Raw genomic sequence first — 26,365 nt, 5'->3', positions numbered from 1 at the left:
GTGGAAGCACCTACAATAAATCAAACTGGGTTAATCAAATGTCTCGGAATAAGACGTTGGGGAATCAGGCTGGAAGGAGATCATGGCTGGCACGAGGTATGGCAGCAGGCAGGCTGCCCCTCCCTCCCCACCCCCGGGCACAAGCAGCCCAAACCACCCTCTCAGGCCCGGGGTTTGTACCAGCAGAAGCTACCGCCCACCAGCTCTCTGCCGAGCTGCTTCCCCGAGCACAGCCTTGGCTTGGAGGATGCGAACATGGCAGATGAGCTCCAGGTTAGAAAAGGCCAGAGCCATGTTTAAGTTGTCGTAAAACCAGGTTATTTATTGGTAGGGCACGCACACGCACACGCACACGCACAGGCACCCCCCAGGAACCCCCTCCGATGCACTGAGCTGGCACAGCGCTGAGCAGGGACCTGGCAGGAAGCTGTGAGGGCTCAGGCCTCGTGACTGCAAATAAACTGACTGAGCAACAGCCTCCTCTGATCAGCAGACAGCAGCCTCATCACCCACCGGTCTCTCCCCCATCACCTCCCTACACACTGCACGATGCCCTGAAGGACCCAGGGCCCACCAGCTGCTGCCTTATTACACAACCACGTGGAGGATGAAGTGGAGGACGGCTGCGGCCGCGCCCACGTACCAGCTCATCGGGTCCCCTGACCGTCACATGGCCTTGTGGTCCCCACTCCACCAACCGGAGCCTGGGGTTTCTCCACGACCTGCACGTCCATCACCCAAGCACAGGGGCTTTCTCTCCCCGCCCCTCATCTCCGCAGTGGCTGATGCGGGGGGCGGGCAGGGCATGAGGGGAGCCCCCCCCCCAGCACGGGGACCTCACCTCTGAGACGTCGCCAAGTGCTGAGCCTGGCACTGCCCCACTAGCACAGCCTCCCGCAGAACCAGGTCCAGCTGCTCAGCACCTGCTGGGAGTGTGGCCACACACCTGCCTCTGCTCTCACTTGGATGGAGCCGGGTTCCACCCACATCCTGAACGTGGGTCCCCGGCACTTCCCGCACCGTGTGGGGTGAGGAATGGGTGAGGAAGAGCATTTCCTGGGAATGACATGCTGCTGGGGAACGCTGCCCGCTTGGTAGAAACTTCTGGAGGAGGCAGGCCCTGCACACCCAGGGAGCCCTGAGCAAGGGGTGGAGGGACGGCCTTCACCCACATTCGATGACCTGGGCCTGGGGCCCGACTCACTTAGGGGGAAGCCTCACGTTCTTCCCAGGAGAGAAGGGGAGGCAGCCTCAGCCTCCCTTCTCCCCAAACCGGAGGCTGAGGCAGTGCATACTCACTCCACCGCCGCCCACGCTATGGGGCTGGGAGTCCTGCAGGGGGCCGAGGGGCCGAGGGGCCGAGGGGCAGGGTGCAGAGCAGGGCTGGCAGGGCCTGGGGTGATCTCCGTCCTGCCCAGAGCTAAGGCCGCAGGTCCCGACCCCCCGCGCCCTTCCCCTGCCCCCCAGCAGCTCTACCCCACCCTGGACGGGAGGCATCCCTCTGCCCTTGGGGTGAGGCCACCACAGCCCCCTGGTCTCCTCCACTGACCAGCCTGCGCCTCACTCACTGAATGGGGGCTGTTTCCACACCTGGACCCTTGGCCCAAAGCTCAGGGGCCCATTTCTCCCAGATTCTTCTCAAATGCACACGTGGGATTCAGCTTAGGCCGGGCCTGGGACCTCCTCCCCAGCCTCACCCAGGACAGGCCTGCTGCCGCCCAGCCCCGCAGGGGGTCCTGGAGCAGAAGCCATGGACGTCAGGCCACTGGGCACAGCCAGGACAGGGACAGGGACCAGAGGCAGAGAGCCCACGCGCAGTCTGAGGTGCCCTTTTCTTGGCAAGGTCGCCTGGCCCGGGTCGGTGCCCTGGTCTCCCCTGGAGGTCGGAGTCCAGGCCAGGCCAGGACCAGGAGGGAGGGGGAGTCACACCACCCGGGGCTGCATGACTCCAGGAGGCCCAGCCACAGCAGACGACAAAGGACACGCGGGGCCTGGGGTGGTGGACGGCCCAGGGGTGGGCGCGAATATTCTGAGATCCAGGGCGGCTGGAGAGTCGCTGAAGAGCCTGGGAGCCTGGGAGGAAGGGGTCGAGCAGGAGGGGTCCAGTGGCCGAGCCTGTGGCACTCTGGGGGCCGTGGCTAGTCCCGGAAGGCAGAGAGCATGTGTCCGTAGAGATAGTGGGAGTGCGCTGAGAGAGAGGGGGGCGCGTTAGCGGTAGACAGTGCCCTCGAGCGGAGGCCGGGTGGCAGGGCACCCCCAGCAAGCAGAGCACCAGGCCAGATGCAGCAGAGCGCGCGGGCCAGCCGGGAGGGCGAGGAGGGCGCGAAGGCCGTGCGGCTGGGCTGGCCCACTTACCCCGAGCCACGGGCACAGGGCCAGACCGGAGGGAGGGTCAGCAGGTGTAGGTCCGCACCGTGGAGGTCTCCGGTCTCTGCGCCCCGGCCGGCCCGGCTGGGAGAGGCGGCAGCCGAGAACACACAGGGCGGCTGTTAGTACGAGCGCTTGCGCTGGGGCGGCCAGGCCACGGCCACAGCAGGTGGGTCAGTGCAGCCTCAGGCAGCCAGGCGGCCAGCGTCACTCACCTTCAGGCGTGATCTTCTTAGGCGGGGCCGGTGGAGGCTGCAGGGACCCCAGCGGGGACACGCCGAGCACGCCTGCGGAGAGGTCCCGCGGCCGGAAGCGCTTCCTCCAGGAGGGCGCGCGGCGGAACACCTTGTCCTCCCCCTGCAGGGCACACAGTGGGATGCACCTCCCTCCCACCTGGGCGCTCGGCTGGCTCCCTGGAGGGCTCCCTGACGGAAAGTGTCTCTGGGAGGGGAGGCCTCTGGTGGGATCTGTCCATCACGCAGGTGGACTGCCTCCCTGCGCACCCGTCATCTCACCTGGGCTTGGGACCCCCCAGGACCCCCAGGCTTCCTCCTGTGTCATCGTGGGACGCGCTCACCAGGCAGCCCCCATCCAGGAGGGACCCCTGAGGGGCACTGGGGAGATCAGATCCCTGAGAGTGGTGTCTGGCAGTCTACCTCCTCGCCTGGAACCCACACGCATGTACTGCACACATGTGTATGTGCCTGCGTGTGTAACAAACTCCAGGGTACCCCATGCAGTTGGTGCTGGCGGCCCGCGTGGGTCCTGTCTGCTGAGGCCCCGCGGTCACACCACAAGGCGGGCTCAGCCCCCTGGGAAGGAAGCTCTAGGACGTCCGGCAGTGTGAGCAGGGGCCTCAGGGCCTCGGGGTGGGGGACGTGCTCACAGAGCAGATGGAGTGAAGATGGAGAAGCCACACTTAAGCGGTCTGGGGTCTTCTGTAACTCGCTTGGAGCCAAGGAGCTAAGGCAGACCTGACCGGCAAGGGCACGCAAGGCCAGGGACAAGAACGTGAGGAGGGTGGGCTGTGTCCTCAGGAAACGGGGGTGGGGGTGTCAGGTGTCTCGATGGGCACTATGAGCCAACAATGACGAACCCCAAGGCCCCATTCACGGCGGCACTCACATCATCCAGCTTCCGGTCGGTGCCCAAGGCCAAGAGGTTGTTGAACTCTCTCTCCATCGCCTGGCGTGCCTGGCATCCACGGGAAGAGAGGGAGAGGCAGGAGGGGCTGCGGTTAGCCAGCTTTGTGCCCGGTCTGTCACCTGTTTCTAGGGGTCCACGTCCACTTAACGCTCCGACTGACCTGCCCCTTCACGCAAACCTCAGGGCCCTCTCACAAGTCAGCTGTGACCCGGGCTCCTTCCTACAGGGCCAATTAGGAAACTGTGACTTTTAAAAAAGCAGGTCACAGAACACCCGGAAGGCAGGCCTCATCTACAGGGGGGACCCCACATTTTGTATCAAGTGAACATCATGCCTTCCTGGGCATGATGAATGAGCAGCAGTGGCCCTGGGGAACAGGATGTAGCGGATCTAGGGAGAGGGCCACGGCTCGCGACGCCACAGCAAAAGCTCCACCTGGAGACAGCTCAGTCGTCGGCTGGTGGCCCGGGCTGCATGGGGCACAGAGGTCCTCTCACGAGACCCGGGAGTTTAACTTGGGAGATTTGGGAAATGCCAGAAATAAGCAAGTTTTCAAAAATGCCACCAGATATTAGCAACCATTTTTAAGGAAGGATTCCTACTGGGTCGAATCTGACCTCCCCAACAGCTAAGCCGTGAAGGCGTCAGGAGAGTGAGGAGGACTGGACCCTGTTCCTGTTCACGGGTGAAGCCCGTTTACAAAGCCTGCTGACACAGAGACAGGAAACGCAGACGGAGAACTCGGCCCATTTCTGGGTGAAAACAGTCCCCATGTTGCTCCATAGAGACCGTCCTTCTCGGTCCTGGGAACACCCTTTTCTGAGTGGCCGGGAGGGAGAGGGAGTGCGTCCCGCACCCGCGTGGCACTCTTGCGGGCAGTGGCGGGAGGACCCACTCCGACTGGAGACACCCAGGCTGAGGGGAGGGAGTCAGACCAGGTTGGAGGAGGACAAACAGGAAAGCTGCATCTGGGGACATCCAGGCGCTCCTCAGAGAACGCGGGGTCTGCTCTCCACTGTGACTGCGGAGCCCGGTGGACACACTGGCCCCGTGTTGCCAGCACCCCCAAAAGGCCACCCCGAATTCCGAGACTGCAGAGCCGACCCTCACACCAGCCAGAACCCATCTACTCCCAGAATAGCTCGCGTGGTGGGGCTCTGGGGCTGAATTTCAAGAGACCCGACAGCTGCATGCAGTCCAGACAGCGGCTAAAGTGATCAGGGCAGAGGCAGCCTCTGAGGAGAGGCTGAAGGAACTGACTCACAGAGACAGAGGCGAGGCCAGGCGCCACCACCAGAGCTGTGGTACCCAGAGCTGTGGCACCCAGAGCTGCGGCACCCAGAGCTGCGGCACCCAGAGCTGTGGCACCCAGAGCTGCGGCACCCAGAGCTGCGGCACCACCAGAGCTGCGGCACCCAGAGCTGTGGCACCCAGAGCTGCGGCACCCAGAGCTGTGGCACCACCAGAGCTGCGGCACCCAGAGCTGCGGCACCCAGAGCTGCGGCACCACCAGAGCTGCGGCACCCAGAGCTGTGGCACCCAGAGCTGCGGCACCACCAGAGCTGCGGCACCCAGAGCTGCGGCACCCAGAGCTGTGGCACCCAGAGCTGCGGCACCCAGAGCTGTGGCACCACCAGAGCTGCGGCACCACCAGAGCGGAGAGCTGGCGAGTGCGAGCACCTTCCACACCTTCCACACCCGAGGCTGGGAAGAGGCTCCCTCCCCGGGTGCCGGCTCGTTCAGGACAAATACAAGGAGGAAGCCTTTCAGAGGCAGCACTTCCACCCCCACCCCCACCCCGCTGCCCACAGGCCGGTGCACAGGCCGGACATGAACAGCTCAGAGACGTCAGCATATTCTTGGAAGGCGGTCCCAGGACAGTGACATGTCATTTACATGTCATTCACGAGTATCCCTGGCCAGGCGGAGGCACAGGCAGGCAGGAGAGGGCGGTGCCTGTGGACTAACACGGTGCCCCGGGGGCCTGTGATACACAGGGACACCTGGAGGGACAGGTCCCAGAACCCTCCACGCCCCTCAGTGACTGAGCGGGGGCCCCTGACGCCAGTGCCGCCCACCTGGGTGTTCTGTGTGGGGATCTGCAGGACCAGGGCCAGCGTGTTGTGGTCGAAGTTCTCGTCCAGGGCCAGCAGGGCGCCATGCACGCCGCTCTCCTGCAGGTTCCCTGCGTAGTCCCGAAGCCCAATGGACTGGACCCAGTGGACCACCTGCTCGTTGGTCCAGACCAGCACATCTGGAGGGAGGAAAAGAGCAGAAGGACCCGGGTCCAGAGGCTTCCAGGGAAGAGGGGAGCCCCCAGACCAGAGCCCCAGCCTTCCCTGCCCTTGGCTCCACCCCATCTCCCTCCTCCGCCCTGAGCCCCCTCTCCTTCCCTCTCAGCTTTGGGGTGAGGTCCCTGCACCCAGGCGCCCGCACCTGAGCGGAGGCCCCAGTGGCCCGCTCACCCCTGATCTCGTGCTGGCTCTCCTCCCGCCTCCTCTCCAGCTCCTTCCGGTCGTAATTGAGCCTCTTCAGACACATGATGCCGTACTGCAGGCTGCTTCTGCAGGCACACAGCCCACCCAGCCTCAGGGCCACACCCCTGCCCAGCTGCCCACGTCCTCCAGCACAGAGAGCCCCAGACGCTCTGCTCCACCTGCACGCGACCCAGCACGGCCACCTCCCTCTCTGGTCCCCTGTCCTCCCTCAGCCCGATCAGGCCTCACGATGAAGGAAGTTCTCTGCATGGAAGCAGCATGGCCCTCCCTCCCCAGGACTGAGTGACCAAGACCCGACCGCCCACCAGTCACAGGGAAAGATACCCTTTAGCGTTCCCATTTCACCCGACTCCTCACAAAAGCCTATGGATGCCGCCGGGTCCTGCCGCATGTCTGAGCTCACTGACACCCTGCCTCGTGCCACAGGCCTCGGGGCCTTTGCACTGGCTGCACTGCTGCCGGGAGCACGTGCAGTCTGCTACCTATGGCTTGGCTGAAATGCCGCCATGCCCACCTGACTAATCGACCATCACCACCCAGCCCACCCCCAGCCTCCTTACCCAGGTCTAATTTTTCCAACCACTCCATACCAGTTAGCACGGAAGCTCCCTCCTGGACCTCAACCCCCTGGGCATCATAAATGCTTCCTGAGACGCCTAGTTCACAGAAAGGACCGGAAGCACTCACGCTGCAGCAGGTGCACACAGCACTCGCTCCATCACAATGAACCCACGGAGAACCAGAGCCGGGGGTGAGATGGGACCCCAGAGGCCATCGCTCTGAGCGCCCGCCTAATGCAGGAGGCAGCACCTCTGTGCTAGCCCTCTGGGGACGGAGAGCTCACTACCTCCCGGGGCAGCTCGTTCCACCTCGGGCTGCGGGCCGCAGCTGCTCCTCCTAAAGAGCGGCCCCGACACGTGGCCTCTGGTGCGTCGCCTGCGAAGCTGAGGAGCAGAGGAGAAACTCCCGGCCAAACCCCCGTCTCCGCACCACGGGGCCACTGCTTGGCGAGATTGGCTTATGCAGACGGCGCCCTCCTCGGCCCCCTGCTGCCCCAGCCTTTCTGCCCGGAAATCACCTCACAGCTCAGACACCCCTCCCAGGAACTAGCGATCTGGGCAGTCTGAGCTGGTGTCAGCAGGGGCTTCCTCAAACCACTTCCAGCCCTGCTCTCCCAGCCCAGTGCCGCCCGCCTGGGGCCCAGCAGGCGCTGACTGCAAATGGGCGAGCGGGCTGCGGGGCCCTGAGGGGCTGCGGGGGCTGGTGGAGCCCACGCTACAATGTTACGACAGATAAGAGCTTCCAATTTTTGAGGAGCCAGACATCCAAAATTTTGTGTAAAATTTCCTAGTGCTTAAAAACTAGCAACTAAATTCATAATTTTAAAAATACCATGTGGGCCACACAAAACACATCTGCGGTCCAGGTCCCGCCCACGAACTGCCAATCTGGGACCTCCAACAGCAGACACCTCTGAACAGAGGATGCTTTCAGCAAAGAGGGGAGGACTGGGGGACACCCTGCAGAAGAGATCGTGGGTTCAGAGCTGGAAGCTCGGATCGGGGACACAGGCCGGGCAAGGGCCCAGGAGCCTGTCCTCCAGCACAGAAGGGGTCAGTCCCCACCCTGCACACGGGGTCCAGGCGCGTCCTCTCGGGCTGAACAGAACCCAGCCAGCCCGGGGCGAGACCGCAACAGCCCTGGGAGAAACCTCCAGGAGGGGAGGTAGAGAAACGACCTTGGTCTTTAGGGGTCAAGGGGAGAGAATGCAGCTTCCGCAAGAAGGAGCTGTTGCCACCCAGAAGGGCCACAGGAAGAGACTGGAGACGGAGCCCAGCGCTGGGCCCGTCGGGAGGCCGCCCGCCTGCTCACCGGTGGAAGCTGTCCACCATCTTCAGGTGCACCCGCAGGTCCTTCTTGGTCAGGTGGTCCAGCATGCGCGCGTCCACCAGGCACTCCATGAAGTAGCTGCGGTACTGGGGCAGCCCCAGGCTGGGCAGCCACTCGTTCCCGATCCACTCGTGGCTCATGTCCCCATAGGCCAGGGTCTGGGAGGAAGGCAGGGCCAGGCTGCGGCCGCCCACAGCAGCGCTGTGAGCATTAGCTCGTTCCCCAGGGGCGGGGCGTGGGGGGAGGTGGGGGTTTTCAATGGGGCTTTTTAGGTCCCGAAATGATGGCTCCATCGAGGACAAAGCCTCTGCACTGAGGACACAGCAGCTCCCAGGCAGGAGCGTCGGGCTGTGGGGCTGCTGCCTCGAGTCTCAGCCTCACCCCTGCTGACGGCTGCAGGGCAGAGGGTGCCAGAGCCCAGGAAACCGGGAGGGTCTGCTCCTCCCCACCCCACGCCCCGGAGGGGACCACTGAGCTTTGTGTCCCTTGCTCGAAGAAAGGTTTAACGGTTTTTACAATGACCAAGTTTGGTTTCTCTAAGACAGCGATATTCAACCTTTTTCATCTCATGGCACACATATGCTAATTACTAAAATTCTGTGACACACAAAAAGCATTGTATTTTTGGCAGATCTGACAAAAATGGGTGTGATTTTGACTCATGCATGGTGTTGTGCTGGCTGCTGTCATTTCCATTGGGAAAGCTGAGGAGGGCGGTCGGGCCCTGACTGAGGGCCGGGCAGGGCCTGCCTAACCTCGGGGCACAGCAGCCCACAGTCGTGCTCCAAGCACGCACCACAGCTCTGCTTTCAGTCCTAGGACTCAGCACCCCCGCGGCCCTCGGACAGGCTGACATCTGCCCGGACCCACTTCCCTGTGCGGACGGCCGTGCTCGCAGCCCCACCGTCGTCCACACTCGCCCGCTCGCTGTCCACAGGTGTGGTTGTGTTTGCTGCCTGTCTCCCCTAGAGTGCGAGCCCGAGAGGGCAGTTTGTTCACTCCTGTGTCCAGAGCCTGGAATATCTGCTCACCAAGTGAACGAACGAGAGGCCTTTGCTCAGCTCACAGGCCCCCGAGAGGGCGGGGGGAGGAACAGGATGCTTCCAACCTACACCTCATCATTCCTGAAGGGAGCCCAACGGGGAGGGTGTGTGGAGGCACCAGGCAGGCACAGCCCTCAGGGATCCTCTCCTGCCAACCTGAGAAGCCAGGACAGTAGCTAAAGGGGAACGAGGAGGGAGGGTCCCCGCAGGTGCCTGGACCCCGCGTCCGGCAGGGGTTCTTACCTGAGCCCAGCTGCCCTCCTCACTGTCCTAGCAGGAACGTGCAGCGTGAGGGGAAATGGCCAAGTCAAGAACCTGGCAGCAAGCACCCAGGGCTGGGTGGGTGAGCAAGGAACGTATTGGCGAGATTGAGAGAGCAGGAGGCAGGTGTGGGTGCCATGCTTTTGGTAAGAGGGCAGCAAGGCCCTCCATCCTTGCACAGGGCTCAGCGCCAGGCAGGACCCCAGGTCTAGGCCCACAGCAGCGCCAAGCTCTCTTCACTCCCCACCCCCCACCCCCGGCCTGGTCCCAGCTGTGACCGTGGAATGGACTCCACCCCCCACCCCCACCCAATCGCTCTGTCTCAGTCCTTCCCCACCAACCCTCCACCTGAGAACAAACTCAGTCACACGTCAGGGCTAATCTCACACTCGGCCGACTTCCCACAACCTTCCCCCCTTGGGGCCATCAGCCCTAACCCCAGGCCCAGCGCCGACTCACTGTATTAGTGGCTGTTGCCAGAGTTTCCATCTCTTCATGGGTGACCCAGACATTCCCTGAGGACTGCAGAGAGAGAGAGGAAACCTAGCTGGTCCTGCAGCGGGTCCCCAGGGGTCCCCCAAGGACAAGGACAAAGCTCCCTCCCCGAGTCCTCCCACAGCCTGGCCCCAGCTCTGCTCACTGTCCAGCTCTGTGTCCCCTTGCTGAGCACAGAGCCTGGCACTGGGACGTGTCCCCAGCGCCTCCTCAGTGAGTGAGCGTGAACGCTGCAGCTGTGGACAAGAGCTGCCCCCAGCCACAGGGAGGGCCCACGGAGAGGCTGGAGGCCCGAGACAGAATTCACAGACCCCACTCCCTCAGCCACCACCATCTGACCACACAGAACCCCGAGTGCCGGCTGGAGCTGCGGCCTGGAGATCCGGGACTATTGGCAGAGTCATGTGGGAGACGGAGCCCCTGATGGTATGTGGGAGGCAGGAACTGGACCTGCTGGGACCCCAGAATCAACAGCACCCCCTGCAGACCAGGTGGAGCCCCATGTGGGGATGGGAAGTGAGGGGCAGACACAGCTACCATCTCTCCAAAGACCCCTGGGAGGCTTGGCAGAGCTACTCCAGGGCCTCAGAAAGGGTCTTGGAGGGAGAGGCCACTCACAGTCCTGGAGGTGGGCGGGGCGGAGGGGCTGGTCAGCGACACCATCTCCTGGATGGCCAGCCGCAGCTTCAGCCGGTGCAGGGCGTTGCTGATGCCGATCTCCCGCTGGATCTCCGTGTCCGACAGGGCCGACATGATGGCCCCGCTCTTGACGTTGGCCCGGCAGGCCGCCACGTACCAGGCCGGCATCCCCACCCAGAGCTGCACACATGGGCACGGGGTCGCTCAGCCCCTCTCCAAGAGCTGGGCAACCCCCAGGCAAGGCCAGGCCCAGCCACGGTCTCGGAAGAGCAGACGTGGAGAGGACCATCATCAAACGCGTCTCCCTTCACAGTGGAAACTCTGGGCCTCGGGGAGGAAGGGGCTCCCAGCTCTGCCCGGGGACCAGCTCCCGGGGCGGCCACAGTAGTCAACGCCTGTGGGCCCTATGGCTCAGCGGTGCCTGCCGCCCTTCGCCATCAAGGTAACCGCTGTGTGCTGATGGGCATGGGGGTGGGCAAGTCTAGGTCCCATGTGCACTGGGCAGGGGAGAAGCATGCTGCGAAAGTTCTGCCCAGGAGTCCCCCACCCAGACCCTGAGTGGACCCTCTGCCTAGGTACCTCTAGCCAGGAGACCACGGTAGGGCCGTCCCACTGGGCAAAGGGCAGTCCCTTTCGGCGGGCGTCTTCAAGCAGCTGGTGCCTTGCAGGGAGAGGAGCAGACTCAGCAGTCCTTCCTGTCCCGCCCCGGGCTGAATCCAGGGACATGGCTGTGCCCCGTGCTGGGCTCCCCTACTCACCCCCCACCCAGCTTCCCCCCTGCTCTGCGCCTGAAGCAGTGTGACTCCAAGACACGAGCAGGAACGCCCTCCAACCTGAGAGCGAGAGCTCTCACTGTGCACACGACCCGACCACGACCATGTCGGTCTCCTCTGCCAGGGCCACCTAACCGCCAGTGCCCAGCCCCTGCGTGACCCCACACACCAGGCCAGCTTGGTTCAGAAAGGGCCTCCTGGGCTCTGACCACCTGAGCTCAGTCCCATGCAGCCCAGGGGATGGGCATTGGGTGGCAGCCCAGGGGATGGGCATTGGGTGGCAGCCAGGGGACGGGCATTGGGTGGCAGCCAGGAGATGGGCAGGGGGTGGCGGCCATCCTGGACGGTGGTGCTTACTTCTTTTTCAGCCGCCGGTCCCTCTCTGCCTGGGTCCCCAGCTTGGCAGGCACCAGGGGCTCCTGCAGACCGAGCTCGGAGTCTGTCAGATCTAGAAGGGAAGTCATGGCAGGTCAGCCAGACCCTCTGCTGGTCCCCCCTGGCAGGTCCAGGACTGGGGAGCAGACCAGCAGGAAGCTCCTCAGTGCATAAAACCCAGGGCCTGACGGGACCACCCACCATTCCAGGAGCCTCCGCTCAGGTCCCTGCACCCAGCCCGCCCCAGCCCAGGCCGTGCCCCCTGCACGTTGGCCCTGAGGGTATTTTCCAATGAGATGGAGCCACATTGTGCGACACTAACAGCAGCAGAATCCTAACCAGAACTTGTCCCTCCTCCAAACCAAGCTGCAAAGGAGACCCGGAGAACCAGACACGATGGGCCACGAGGCTCAGAGAGAATTCTCCTGGCCCAGGTCGGACTGGGGAGACGCCTCTCTCAGGGTGCCCTCTGGTGCCAAAGCCACCAAGGGAGCAAGTACAAGTCTGTCCTCTCCACCCACGGCCTCCTGCGAAGGCCATCACCCAGAGCGCATGCAGGGCAGCACCTGTGGGCACAGAGGGCAGCTGGTGAGGCTGGTCCAGAAGTCGGAGGCGCTGCCCTAGGTTCCGGTGCCAGCATGGCGGGAGGAGCACAGGAAATGAGGCTTCACACAGGAGCCTCCTGCACTGATCAGACTCAGCCGGGCCCTGGCGAGGCTCCCACCGAGGAGAGGGCTCCCCCCCTCCCAGTCCTCCTAGCTCGGCTGGGTTCTGACTCACACCTTCCCAGTGCAGGAAGGCATAATTATGCAATTATGCATTGGGCTCAAAGGTTCCTTTTTTCACTGATCATGCAGGTTCCCCTTCATGAAATTGGTTAATGCTGTCCCTGCCCTGTGGGCTTCTAAACCTCTTCAGCTGATTCTGCAAGGCCCTTATGAGCTAACCCTAGCCCAGGGTCCAGGCCCACCTCCCCTCTCCCCACCTTCCCACCCACTCAGACTCAGCTACATACAGGACTCTCACACGCACGTCTTTGCCTTTCTCAGACCCCCTTCCCCTCCTACTTCGCCTCTGGATTCAGCCCAGGTGTTGCCAGCAGAGCAAGCCGCTCCCATGGCCCCCACGGCACCAAGGCCGAGGCCCGAGCTCCTGGAGCACCTTGGGCATCTCCCTGTCATCACACTGTCTTGGAATTGTCTTTTCATTCGAGCTCCTTGCAGGGAGGGACTTAACACTGAGCCTGTGTCCAGCTACCCAACAAGTGTCTGCTACACAAAGGACTGAGGAGATGCAGGGAAGAGAGCTGACACGGTTGTGTGCCTACCACCTGCCAGGCGTGCACTAGGGCTTCACATCATCACACAGGTGGTGCAGTGCCCGCTGCCAGGCTCCTACTCAAACAGGCATATCAAATGTGGGCCCTGGAGGCCAGACGGACCAGAAGTTCTAACCACACTGCCTCTCCTGAAGGTCCTGAGCACAGAGCATCAGAACCCTCACTGGACGACCCCTCACAGGCCCAGCCTTCACTCCATACAGGAACCTCTTCACAAGGGTGGCCTGACCCTGGGTGGGAGCCCCCGGGGGATGGGCAGCCGCCTGCTGGGGAACAACAGGCTAACAGAAACCCCATTGGCCTGGGGTCCCTGCGGGCAGCAGCAGCAGAAGCCAGGCCCACACCCAGCACCCTCCTGCCGCCGGCCCTCTACTTGAACTCGGACGCATTTGCTAGGAAGGGGGCAGAGACCGTGGCCCGCAGCTCCATCACGGCTCAGCTGGGTCAGCCTGCCCTTCTCCTTTTTCCCAAACAGGCGGCCGATGGACGACTTGATGCCCTTGCGCTTGGCGCCCTTGTGCAAGGAGTCCTGGCTGCTGCTGCTGCTGCTGGGGTTGCTGCCCTGCTCCTCCACGGCACTGAGGGCGGCACAGGAGGGAGAAGAGCACCCTTAACGTGCAGCGGGGGGTGGGGTCAGACCTCGGAAGAACTGCAGGCAGGTAGGGCTGGGGGTGAGGGGGCGATCAGGGCAGGTGACAAGGGAGAGGGTGTTTCAGAGAAGTGAGATGTTGAGACAGCTGGAGGGGTGTGATGGCCTTGGGGATGGACAGCTGGGAGGGCTCCCCTACCTCTTGCCTTCCTCCTGGCTCAGGGCTGGGTGGCCGAGCTTCTCAAGCCGCAGCGTCCTGGGTGAGGAAGGAGGAGAAGTCTCACATTTTATGGTGGCTTTATCCTCTCGGTTCTGTTCCCGAGACACTGGTGACTGAACAGACAGTGAAGCCATCAGGGGATAGAGGGAGAGATCTGGCCGCAGGAGCGCAGCGCGGAGGCCCGGGGCCTGGGGAGAAGCCAGAGAACCGACCACAGGACCTGCCTCAGGCCCCACTCACCTGCAGCTTCCTCCGGTGCTTCCGCAAGTCACTGGGCTGGAAGAGAGAGCAGCGTGAGCTCACTTACCTCTGGGGCCTGCAAGTCCACCCACGGGGAGCCCAGGGCTCAGAGCGGGAGGGCAGGGGAGGGGAGGAGTCAGGACCTCACACAGGTCTGCAGAGACTTCGCAGCGAGAACAGCTGCCCAGAACAATAAGCCAGGGCCCTCCGCGGGGAGAGGGCTGGGCAGCGGTGAGCTTCCTGAGCCCGTGCTCCTCCGGGGAGAGGTGTGTCCAGAACAGGACGTGCTCGTGGCGGGACGTGTGGGGCGCACATCACGGGAAGGGGGGAGCCCTGCCAGCCCCAAGGCTGAGCCCAGCAATGACAAGGCTGCGCCTCCACTGTCCCGACTCACCAGGGTCATGACCCCCATCCGGTCCAGGTCCTGAGCAGCACTGCGGGAGGCACACTTAGGTGCGGAGCGGCCACTGAATGCAGGGGACCCACTGGCCAGGGACAGGGCAGTCAGAGAGGTGGGGATGGGGCCGCGCCTGTGTGGCTGGGTCAGATTGAGGGCCTCCATGCTGCCGCTCGTCACTCGCGTCTCAATTTCCTCCGCGCGGAGCTCCGTGGACTCTTTCTCCTCCTGGATCATCCTGGAGGCACAGACCAGCATCAGCCCCAGCATCAGGCCACCGGCCCTGGCATCGGCCCCGGGATCAGCCCCAGAGGGCCACCAGGAGGCAGGTATTCCTGGCTTTGCCCGGCACTTCCCACTGCAGCTTAGAAAGATTTTTCTCTTTCCTGTGAGCTGAACTATGTAACAAAACCCCCCAGTTTCACAAAAGCAGTTGCTGGGAACGGAGGCAATTGAGTCAGCAGAATACAAACCACCCTGAACGTCCGAATTCTCAACCTGACTCTACCGACAGGGGGACTGCGAGTCAGGCACTTGGCTCTCCGGCCTCAGTTTCCCAATGTGAGGAGTGGTCTACGTCCCAAACACTGGGCCTTTCACTGCTGGCCCGGTCACAGGAAAACGAGAATGATGGGGGGCGGCGGTGCGGGGGCCTCAGAGAGACGCTGCCATCGCTGTGCAGCAGTCACACACGTGCTGATGGAAAGGTGACCCTCAGGAAGAGGACTTGCTCTGCTATAGAGAGTGTCTCCCCAACGTTAGGGGGTTCAAGGTCTGACTGTTGTAGAACGGCTGCGACAGGAACGGCAGTTCCCTTCAATGTTTTAGTCGGTAGACTAGAAGCTGGCAGTCCTATGTCAGCACATGTGTGTGTGTGTGTGTGTGTGTGTGTGTGTGTGTGCACGTGCCATGTTAACTGGCCTGTGACAGCCACAGTGTGGGCGCCCCTGACCCAGCAGCCCTCTGCGGCCCTGAAAAGCTGATGTTGTCTGGCTCGGCTCTCCCTTGTCATTGGTCATAACATTAACAAACGCCCTCGGCGGCAGGCCACGTGCCCACCCGGGTCACTTCCTGTTGAGGCCTCGTGGGGGCGGGTGGACCCGTCTGAATCCTGGCTCTGCCCCTCCCTGTGCTGCTTTAGGCAAATCAGTTGGTCTCTGGTTTCTGTCCCTTGTCTGTAAAGTGGAGACGATGCCGTCGCCCCCAGAGATGGTGGTGAGACTACAACAGCCTTGGTGGGTGGGAGCTGCACCCTGGTGTCCACTGCAGATGCCGCGGGGGCACAGCCAGCCCCGCACGTCAGTCTGAGGTCAGTGCTGGGCCACAGCCTCAGGCTCCCTAGACAGTGGCGCTCTCGGGAGCACCTGTGAGAGACACCAGCAAGAAGCACACTTTCTCCTGCGGGCGGCCCTTACCTGATCTCCTCATTGATAGCGTCCAGCTGCTCCTGCAGCATCATGGCCAGGGTCTGCGCATCGGAGTGGCCGCTGGGGGAGACAACATCCACGGAGCCCACCAGACCCCCTGGCCCGTCCTCATCCACGTCGGAGATCTCAGGGTCACTGTCGAAGGCAGGGGCGGCCGTGGGGGCCAGCACGCCAGGCAGTGGAGACCGCTCCCAGTCCTGAGCAAAGGAGGAGGGAAGAGGAGGAGCAATTGTTCACCCCACCCAGAGCAGCAGCAGGCCCCACCCCAGACCTGGGGGTGCAGAACCTGCGTTTTAACAAGAGCCCTGGCTGCTCCCTTTGCACAGCGAGTCTAAGGAATCCTACGGGACTGCCAAGGAGCCCGACGGCAACGTGCTTCGCGGGGATTCCCGAGGCAGAGATGCTCCAGCCAACACTGGCTGTGCCGCACTGAGGAGTCGTTTCACCGCCCTGTGCCTCAGGGTGCTCCTCTGTGAAATGGGGTACTCGCAGGACCTGTGCCATAGGCATTGTGAGGACTACAGCGCTCAGCAGTGTCTGGCACAAAGAAGCACTAACAAAGGGTGCCGAGCCCCAGGGTGTCTCGGGTCCCAGTTTGCACACAGCAGGACCCTCTGGCCAACCCCGAGAAGAGGAAGCTTCTCCGAAATCATGCTGTGAACCTCTCTGGTGGACAGAGGCCCTAAGGAGGGCACAGCGCCGAGCTGGGACAGCCAGAGAGCAGGGAGAAAAGGCGTGGGGCCTGGGCAGCAGCTGTGTCATCAACAGGAAGAAGGGTGAGGGGAGAGAGAGAAAGAGGCGCCTTCGGACTGTGACTCCCCACCCGTCAGACGAGGAACTCCTTCCTCCTCTCCCTGCATGTGGTGCCCTGGAGCACGTGGGCGCCCCGGGCTCAGGACAGCAGGTCAACCATCCCGGGCCAGGCGGCAATCAGACGCCTAGCCTTCCTGCTCCTCCGAAGGCTCGGTGAGATCTCACAGCAGCATCTCAGGAAGCTCCAGGTGCCGTCCCAGGGCCGGCTAGCTACCCTGCCATCCCGCCATCTCCCCACAGACCACAGCATTGTTTCAGAACGTGTGCCAATTCCATTCTGCCCCCATCCCCGCCCGAACACACGCCTGCACACCCAGGCACACGTGCACACGCTCCGGTGGGCCCCAGGGACCAGGAGGCTGGGGGAGCGCAGCTGTTGCAGCTGCCGAGGCCCCGTCCGTCCAGGGCTGCAGCTGTCACTGGCACGGGGTGGGGGGCAGGGGAGGATTTGTACCACACGCCAGCCAGCTGTGAAACTGGAGCCAGGCACGCGGCCTAAGTGACCCCACCTCCCAGGAGATGCCCCCCTCACCCTCCACCCCTCACCTTGGCAGACTCTTCCCGCAGCGAGAAGCGGCGACGCAGGCCCGGGGCTGCCGTGCTCAGGGAGAATCGCAGGTCCACCGCGCTGCCCGTGTGCGACCTTGCGTGGGGCAGGGAGAGGATGGGATGAGCCCAGCGCACACCCACAGGCCCACAGAGTCCCGGGCTGAGAAGAGGAGTCTCTGCTCCCCTACAAGCAGCCCGTTCTGTGATGGGCCCAGAATGCCTACAGTCAAAGCCAAGGATTCCCAACCCCTGAGGAAAGCAAGCATGGCAAGCGGTCTGGTGTCCTCTGGGCACGTCTTACTAATTCAGGGCCGGTCTCTCCTGAGCACCCTGCAAGGAAGGGAGAGCCGGGGTGCCAACCACTGGCTCCATCTCCTCCCTGCCCCCCCCCCCCCGCACCCACACAGCAACGCCTGCTGACCGTTGAAGATGCACCAAAGTCTTACCTACCACTGACACCACAGGCTCAGCACCCCTTTCCCTACTCCCCAGCCCCACCCACCACACCACACGCTTCCTTTCACCTCTCTGCAGAGAAACTGGTCCCACTGCCCCCAGATCGCTATGGCCTCGAGGGTTCTGGGTAAAGGACGTTGTTGGGGAGGACACAGCCAGGCCTGCGAACCTTGATGAATTCACTCATTCAGTCTGTCCCTCACCTGCCTCTAGCAGAGAACGGGAGGCAGGGCTACGTTGCCTGCTTCACAAAATATGGAGATAAACCCAGGAGTTCCCCACAGCATGGACCTAATTCCAGCACTAGGAGAGCCCCACCCCGCATCTCTTAAATGGTTTTGGGAAAGATGCACGACCGTATGAGGATTAGTAAGGGAGTTCCTGATGCCTCACTTCAACCTCTCCTGCTGCCTTTGCGCCCGCTGCCTGCCACCTGCCCTAGGCGGCCCTCAGCTCAAACAGCAATCCTGCAGACGCCTGAAGGTGGTGTCTCAAGAGAACTAGAGGGAACCAGACCCCCTCCATGGGTGAGCCGTGGGCCGTGGGCCGTGGGCCGTGGGCCGTGGGAGAGCATGTAACTCGGCAGGCCCTCTCCAGGAAGCAGGAAGGATGGCCTGTGTCCACGGCCTGGGAGGTCTCCCTGTGTGTGACCTGAGCACCCCTCCGAGGTCAGGGGCTCCCTTCTAAGCTGCCCAATGAGCTGGTGGCTTTGGCCAAGCTCTCCGGGCCTCAGTGTCCCGCCCCGAGGTCCTAGGCGGTCTTCTGGTGGGAGGAAGTCTCCTCCTCGGGGTCCACCAGGACCCCACCCAGCCTCCCGTGCTCCAGTACCTGGAGTGGATGCCATCCACCAACGGCCCCCCTCGACCCTTCAGCTGGTCCACCTCTTGGCGCAGCTTCTCAATCTCTTCGGACAGGCGGCCCTGTGCCAGGCAGACCCGGTGTGGGGTGGGGGCCAGGGAGGGACAGAGAGGGGAGAGAGGGACAAAGAGGATGGCAGAGTTGGGGAGAAGCAGCAGAAGGCACTGCAGAGTGCAAAGCCCATGCCAGGCCCACAGCTCACACCAGACTCGGTCCAAGTGAAGAGCGAACAGAAGGTGGCGGCAGGCGGGCAGGGCTGGGGCCAGGACAGGGGAAGGAAGGACCTTAGGAGCAGGCCTGAAACCCTCACCACACCTGGCTGACCCTCGAGCTGGGCAGCAGAGGCCCATGCCCTCGGACCTCACAGACACTGCCGATGCAGGGACAGCGGCCGAGCCTCCTGGAACCCCTGCTCTGAGGCCTCAGCAAGCTGTTCTGCTGGGTCCTTCACTGGCCCTGGTCTCTGCCGCCTACTCTGTGCCTATGCTGTGGCCTCAGGGTCTTCTTTACACACAGGTGCAATGCACCTACTGTGCAGGCTCCCGTGAGGATCAGTGAGGTAACCTGCACACGTCCAGCCAATGGGCTCCCTCTGTCCTGGGCACCAGAGCAGCTGTACCCAGCACAGCCCCGCCCTCCCCGGCTGGGCGGCAGGCGGGCAGCGGGTACCTTGTGGTGGTGCTGCTCCTCTATCTGCCGCTGGGAGCTCTCCAGCTCCTGCATCAGCGTGTTCTGGGGGAGAGCAGTCATGAGCCAGGACCCAAGGACTCCTTCCCCACCTGCCGGGACCTGGCCCTCGAGTCTGCCCTCAAGGGCGGCAGCTCCTCCCTTCTCCAGCCTCACTATGGGCAGGGCAGAGGTTCTCAAGCCCAGGCCAGCCTCCTCCCTGACTACCCTCTCACATCCAACCCTGCCCCTCCGGCCTCTCCCCTCCAGCAGGCCCTGCTGTCCCACAGCCCCGCCCCTCGGGCCTGGGGCACCCACCTTCTCCTCCAGTGCCGCCATGCGCTCCTTGAGATGCAGCTGCAGGCGCTCGTTGGACTCGCTGAGCAGCCGGTCCACAGTGTCTGACAGCCGCTTGTTGTGGTCCTCGTTCATCTTCTCCCGCTGGCGCACCTGCACACCAGCCCACCGCATGCCAGGCCTCCCAGGGCCGTCCATGCTCACCTGTCCCATTCTCATTCTCTGTGAGCCCGTCTCCAACTCTCCCAACCGCCTCCTCCCGCCCCGCTGTGGCTGTCCCTGGCCAGGCCCTTCCCCATGCCCGTTTCCTCCATGCCCACCCACAGCCACCCTGGGGGCAGTTAGGGCGGCCTCACCCTCGCCAGCTCCTGGTTCTTCTCCTGCAGCTGGCCCTCCAGCTGCCGCAGGTGCTCCTCAATGTTGCCATGCCTTTCCTCAGCCTGCGGGCAGGGACAGGTCAGCACAGCCGGTGTCCGCCTCCTGTTCCAGTCACCTGCCTCCTCATCCTGGTGCCAAGTGGTCTCTGGGGATCGGGGCCTCGGGGGCCAACAGAGCCCAGCCCTCCCGCTGCCACCCTGGAGCAGAACAGCCTTAAAACTTCTTGTAGCTGCAGCACAAGAGACTGGAAATTCTCCACACACTTCGGGAGAAACTCCACTTGAAGGCATGAGCTGCCTCCAGAGAAACTGACCTGCCCTTAAGTGCATGGACTCAAGCCAGACTGCCTGCGCTCAAGTCCTGGCTCCCTCTCTTCCCAGCTGTGTGACCCTGGGCCAGCGGCTGAACCTCTATATGCCTCAGTTTCCTCAACTGCACAATGTGGACAACAGCTCTGACGCCTACCACCTGCAAGGACTAAATGAGACAACAAATGCTCGCCATGGTTATGACCTGTGTGATCAACCAGTCCAGACTGAGTGTCTCCTGTTCTGTTCATGATCTCCAGAGATGGAGACCCCCTTGTTTCTGCTGACAAGGTAGTCCAGACCATCCCTCACCTCACAGTCAGGACAACCCTCCTCAAAGCCCCTACCAGGACTCATGGGAAGAAAGGAATCCCTCTGTCAGTTCCGGGACATACTAGAGCTGCTGCTCAGCATCACACATCCTCTGGCACTCTCTACCCAGCCTTGATTCCCAGGGGCTGGGAAGTCCTTCAAGACCACCAAGTCCAACCCCATCATCATAGTGATGACATCATCAGAGAGCCAATAGTGTCATCACAGACATGACATCATCATGGATATGATGACATCATCAAAGAGACGATGGTGTCAACATAGAGATAACAGCACTGGTGTCCAGTCAGGGAGGGAGGGACTTTTCCCCGGTCACAAGCCAGTCAGTGGCAGAAGCAGACTTGGCCCTGGGTCTACCGAGGTACACCAGACTGCAGGCTCCACCCACAGGGAAGAGGCCCGGGGTCTGATGCTTATGATACTGGCTTCCTTCTCTTCATGGGTGGGGGTTAGCCTCTGCCTGGTGGCAAAGCCTCCTAAATCCTTGATTAATCCACACATGTCTATGTCATGCCCTCCCCCAGCTCCTCTAGAGCCCAGTGTTCAGGCTGTACACCTCTTATGAATTATCATCCATAAAGTTAACTATCCACTCGTTAAAATCACTCTCCCTTTCTTCCTCCTAAGGCTGCAGCCTTCAAGCAACCAGCGTGGTCCCTAGATCCAGATGCTTCACCTTAATAAAGGTAGACAAGCATTGATTAAACTCCCACTCCCTTCAGGAACTACAGACTTGGACCCCATCTCCTCTCAGACCTCATCTTTCCAGAGGTGAAAGTCCTAATTTTCCACTCCAGACACAAACCAAAGGAAGTATTAACCATGTGGTGTAAATGACCATTGAGATAATTTGCATGAGCACAGTCTCTTCTACTTCTCGGAGCACTTTCACGCCTTTGGTGGGACTGTCCCATCCCATGGGGCAATGAGGGCGAGGACCGCTCCTCCAACCGACAGACACCGGGTGGGCTTCCTGCAGTCGCGAGTGGGAAGTGGCAGGGACACGGCGGACCCTGGGCCTGGCCACTCACCTTGGTGAGGGCTGCGATTCTCTGGGCCAGCTCGGCCTCCACCTCCGGCAGCGTCTCTGCCTTCCGCAGGGTCTGCTGCAGCTTCTGCTCTGCCACTTCCAGCAGCTCCTGCAGGTGCCGAGCCTTCTCCTCGCACTGGCGAGTGTGGCAGGGGGGACAGTCAGGAGGGAGCGCTGCAGCCCCCCAGCCTCAGCACAGCGCCAGGACAGGCCAGGAAGCAAGGAACGACCCTGGTTCTTGGCTGCCCAAGGCGACCTGCAGGACCCCAGGGGCCGCTGGGCCACCCAGGTAAGGTTCCTGCATGATGGAGACTCCCAGGTCCAGCACCCGCCCCCACCCCCATCAGGAGCCGCTACCTGGCGGTGCAGGGACTCCTTATTGGCCAGCTCGTTCTCCAGCTTGTCATTGAGGTCATGGATGGACGTGGCCTCACGCTGAGCAGCCAGGTAGCGCTTCTCCAGTGTGGTGATTCGCTCCTCCATGTCCTCCTTCTGGGCCAGAGCCTGGGCAGGGGCAGAGGGGCCCAAGGCAAGGTCATCGACTTCCCCTATGCCTCCCTGTCTGCACCTCCCACCAGTGCCTGGCCGTCTGTCTCTCTCCACACTGCCCTGCCCGGGGCTGACCTTATCTCATCCCTCCGCAGCTCCTGCCCTAACGGGACCCCACCAAGTGCTCAGTCTTACACTCCCCTTCACTCCCTAGGCATCCAGGCAGTTGCCCTCCTGAGCGCTGAACGCTGCACCCAGCACGCTGGGGCAGGCCAGGCCTTGCTCACCTCCCGCAGGTCCCGCTGATGCCTGCTGCTCAGCTCCTCCGACTTGATCAGGTCCCGGCGGGCGGTGCCCAGGTCCTCCTCCAGTTCAGCCACTGCTGCTGTCAGAGTGACCAGCCGCTCCCGGGCCTGGCTCAGCTCAAAGTTCTGCTTTTCCAGCAGCTCCTGCAGCTCCTGCAGCCGGCCCTCATCATCCTCCAGGGACAGCGAGCCATCAGTCCACCATTGGTGCCCAAGACATCCTACTCCCCTGTGCCACCCAAGCCGGTCGGAGGAGGGACAGCTCTGAGCACACCTCAGTCCAACTGCCTCCTCCGGGCCCAGGAGCTCACGGCAGACAATGACCTGACACCTGCTCTCCTGTGTGTCTCCTGAAAGGCAATGCTTTCTAGTGTGACTGCTTTCTCAGTGTCTTATCACCTAGAGAGGGGCCTGACTGAAGACCAGGCTCAGAGACAGCATCTTTCCTGACGGAAGCTGACACAGGCAGATGGGCCCTGACAGTTCAGGTGGACAAACACCTTATGTGCCTGGCAGTGGGCACGACAACAAAACTCTATAGATTTCTCTGCAGATGGGGTGTGGGAAGAGAAGAGAAGGGGATATTGGAAGAAGCCCTGAATTTAATTTGAGCAGTTGCTCCACTGAACAGGTCAGGGCCCCACCTCCTGTCTGGGGGAAGACATGCCCCTGCTATGCGGCTCCCATGACCCACCTTCCACAGGCGTTTCAGTCCCAGCTCCACAGCCCCCTCCTCTTCCGCCGCTCCGTCCCGGACCCCTGCTCCCTGCTGCAGGGCAGACAGCTGTAGGGCACAGCCCAGCACAGTGAGTCAGAGACAAGAGAACCTCTCCCTGCTCCAGACCCTTCTGGGTCCCCTGCCTCCCTTCGGCCAGCAGTCTCCAGCCAAGACAGCGAGACAGCAGTGAGCATCCACAGGAAGCCGATGGGCAAAGGCTGAGCCAGCCTTGGCTTCCAGCTCAAGTACATGGAGGGTGAGCAGGCGCTTACCTGCTGGTGGGCACCTGCCAGCTGCTCCTCCAAGGTGGTGACTCGCTCCAGGGCCGCCCGGAGCCGCTCTCGCACCTGCCCAAGGTAAGAAGGTGGAGGGATGGAGGAAGAAACAGAGACCCCACTGGATGCAGGCTGGGGAGCCTGGGCTTGGCTGACCCCTGTGGTGTGAGGCAGAGAGGCCCTGCCAAGAGCAAGCTTCCAGAGGGAACCTAAGAGGAGCCCCTGACACTGGGCAGCGGAGGAGGGAGCCTGCTATGAAGCTGGCAGGTGGGGTGGGGAAAGGGGGTGCAGGAATCACAGAGAAGGGTGCGCCAGGGCTACCTTCTCATCCAGGGCCTTGTGGTGCTCGAACAGCGACTTGAGGGCCTTCAGCACCTCCACCTCACTGGAGACCCCCGAGGGTGACTGGGCCTGCCGCTTCACCACCGTCATCCGCAGCGATCGCTCGTGGCGGGACACAAGGCACTCCAGGTGTTCCAGAAGCAGCTGGCAGCAAGAGGGAGTACACATGAGTACAGCAAGAGGAGGCCTGAGCATGGGGTAAGGTTATAGGAGGGCCCACGTAATCACGGTACACATGAGTACAGCCATGTGTGCCGTCAACATGTTGAAATACTTCCGTGTTCATAAGCAACTGCTGTCCCAACCAAATTCCACCTCATACCAGCTGCTCTGCCCCCGCCCCCCGCACTGGGACCCCAGGTGAAAAGCCCAGCACTGATGGTGGAATAATCTATCTCCCAGACATAAGGCAGGGATGTGCCTAGGCTGGCCAAGGGGTCCACCCCTCACACACAGGCCAGGTCACCCCACTTACCCTCGTGTTGTTCCGTTCTGCTTTCAGCTCCGATATCTCTTCCTCCCGCTCTAGAAGCTGCTCCCGACACATGCTCAGCTCCCGGGTTAAGGTGGCAAATTCCTGAAAAGCCCACAGCCCCTCAGTGCATGGGACCCCCGCAGAGCCTGAGAAGCCACGGCCCTGGGCCCCTGCCCCTGGATTACTGCCTTTCTATCAAGGCCACGGCCAGGGGGTCCAGCATCTCCCACACTGTCAGGCACACTGTACCGACACAGGACTCGAGGGCACGCCCCGGGGCACCGTGACACCATCCCCAAAGGACTGGTGCTCCCCTCGCCTCCTCCGCTCATCGTTGCCTGGTTCTCCAGGCCTGGATGCCTCCCACCTGCCCCCAACCCTGGCCCACCTGACACAAAGCACAACATTAAACAGAGACTTCTTTCCTGGTTTTCCAGTTTCTGCCTCAAGGACCCTTTCCATACCCTCTAAGGTCTGGTCAACCTGAGTCCCCTGCTGTCTACCTTTGCTCCATGGGCTCCCTCCCGCCCCCCCGCCCCGCCCCAGCCCACCACTCTGTCACCACCTGAGGAAATCACCTCCTCCTCAGACCTTCCAGGCCTCCCCACCTGCCACCTCCAAGAACAGGGTCTGGGGAGCAGCAGCCAGCCTGGGGTGCCACCTGCTGGCCACATGAGCTCACTGCAGCTGTCAACTATGGCTGGTTTTCTTCCCGCATCAAATTCCACCCGCTTCTCCAGAAGCTTGGAAGTGACAGGGAAGGGATTCTGCAGGGAGGTGAGGGGCAGTGGAGGCTCTGAGGATTCCATCTGCTGATACGCAACTGAGATGCCCTGAGGACACTGGGCTCAACAGGGCTGGGGGAGGGAAGGGAGGCGTGCAGGGGTCAGGTCTTACCTGGGGGAGGGCGGAGTTCAGGTGGCGCTGCAGCTGGTCCCGCTCATGCAGGGCATCCTGGAGCCGGCCCTGTGTGGCCGCCAAGGTCTCCTGACTCTCGCGAAGGGACTCCAGCAGCTTCTCCCGCTCGTCCAGCATGTTCACCATCAGCTGCTCAAAGTTGGCATCCGCATCAGCACCATGTGGGGGCCCCAGAGGGTCCCCCTCGTTGATTGTGGGCATCACCTCACACATGGTGGGGTGGGCAGGGCCTCAGCGTGGGGGACGGGGAAGGGATTCACAGGGCTGGCACCTCCAGGGGCACCCAGGGCAGGGGCCTCAGAGCGGGCAGTGCCAGGCGAGCAGACAGGTGGGCGGGGGCTCCTCCCATGGCATCAGTTGCTCTTGGTCTGAAAGGGACCGGGTGCCTGAGGCGCCCCTGTGAAGTGGAGCCCGAGGGCCTGGCTTGACCCCTCGGGGCTGGGGCTGGGGGCGCTGTGTTCCCAGGCAGGCAGGCCGCAGCCGAGCGTGGCCATGGCAGGCGGGAAGAGGGTGGCTGGAAGCAGGTCCTTTGCTTAGACAGAGCACTGGAGCCTGGCAGAGTCCCAGCTGGGTCGAGCAACACCCATGGTTCTGGAGGGCAGTGGCCTGTGGGAGAAGAGACTGCTGTGAGGACCCGAGGAGTGGAGAAGGCACCCAGGGAAGGGTGGAGAACAGGAGAGGGAGGTGTCAGTGCACGCCCCTTCTCAGCTTACGCACCCAGTTCTCCTGGGGAATGCACTCCCACCACAGCCTCTGCCCCTGCTTCCCCCCCAGCTGTCAGAGTGCAGCCGCAGTGGAGTGGTTTCTACCCACGTGGCTCCCTGGCCAAATATAGAAATGATTCAGCCAGCGGCAGGCTGCCCAGAGCCCTCCTGAGACCTGGGGTGGGAGAGCGCGAGGGGAGGAACCAGGGTCTCTGCCCCCCCCCCCTCTGGCCAAGGCAGGCACAGAAGGGGTTAAAGGGCTCTAAGGAGGGGTTAAAGGACAGACACCGGTGGTCCTGCCCTGATCACAGTGCAGCTTGGCTCCCTGGAGAGGCTCCTTGGTGAGGCCCGGCGGGCACTGAGGCCCAGCATTCAGGGCGGAGGCTCTGGCTCGTCATCCCATCCCTGAAACCTGGCACACAGCAGCAGGTGTCCATTCTGCTTTCATGGCCAGATGATTCGAGGAAATCCAGGTGGATGTGGGGTGGGGCTGTCACTCTCCTGGGGCAGGGCTAAGAGGTGGGGGCCCTGCTCAAGGCTTGGAATCTTCTCTCTCCATGTAACTGCCATTCTGGTGCTGTGTTAGCATGTGCACAGCCTGGCTCCAGCAATGCCTTGAGCCTGGCACAGGGATGCCCAGTGATCAGAGCAAACGAGGCAGCAGGCAGCTGGGGACTTCTCTGCCTGCAGCCAGCTTCCAACCTCCCTGCTGCTGCTGCAGGCCACCACCTGAGTCACTCTGCAGAGCTCCT

General features: G+C 62.4%; 1 protein-coding gene across 1 annotated transcript; it reads right to left on the bottom strand.

The window, feature by feature from the left end:
- Positions 1-1,943: 1,943 nt before the first annotated feature.
- Positions 1,944-25,137, bottom strand: PPFIA4 (PTPRF interacting protein alpha 4). Its single transcript, XM_079763529.1, has 28 exons — positions 24,889-25,137; positions 23,992-24,093; positions 23,496-23,660; positions 23,172-23,246; positions 22,876-22,965; positions 22,164-22,355; positions 21,745-21,891; positions 21,389-21,523; positions 19,695-19,778; positions 19,360-19,491; positions 19,045-19,107; positions 18,346-18,437; positions 17,059-17,155; positions 15,688-15,896; positions 14,270-14,510; positions 13,876-13,911; positions 13,615-13,748; positions 13,238-13,404; positions 11,470-11,560; positions 10,919-11,000; positions 10,319-10,519; positions 9,665-9,727; positions 7,884-8,059; positions 5,979-6,076; positions 5,592-5,767; positions 3,493-3,561; positions 2,583-2,724; positions 1,944-2,188 (listed from the first exon to the last, which is right to left on the bottom strand). Exons 1-28 carry the CDS (start codon positions 25,120-25,122, stop codon positions 2,139-2,141), a joined length of 3,543 nt encoding a protein of 1,180 aa, XP_079619655.1. The 5' UTR covers positions 25,123-25,137; the 3' UTR covers positions 1,944-2,138.
- Positions 25,138-26,365: the final 1,228 nt, after the last annotated feature.

The sequence above is a fragment of the Cnephaeus nilssonii genome (genome assembly GCF_951640355.1).
Source record: "Cnephaeus nilssonii genome assembly, chromosome: 23".
In the NCBI taxonomy this organism is placed as follows: Eukaryota; Metazoa; Chordata; class Mammalia; order Chiroptera; family Vespertilionidae; genus Cnephaeus; species Cnephaeus nilssonii.
Note: the sequence above shows the minus strand (reverse complement) of the source record. Positions and strands in the feature narration are given on the sequence as shown.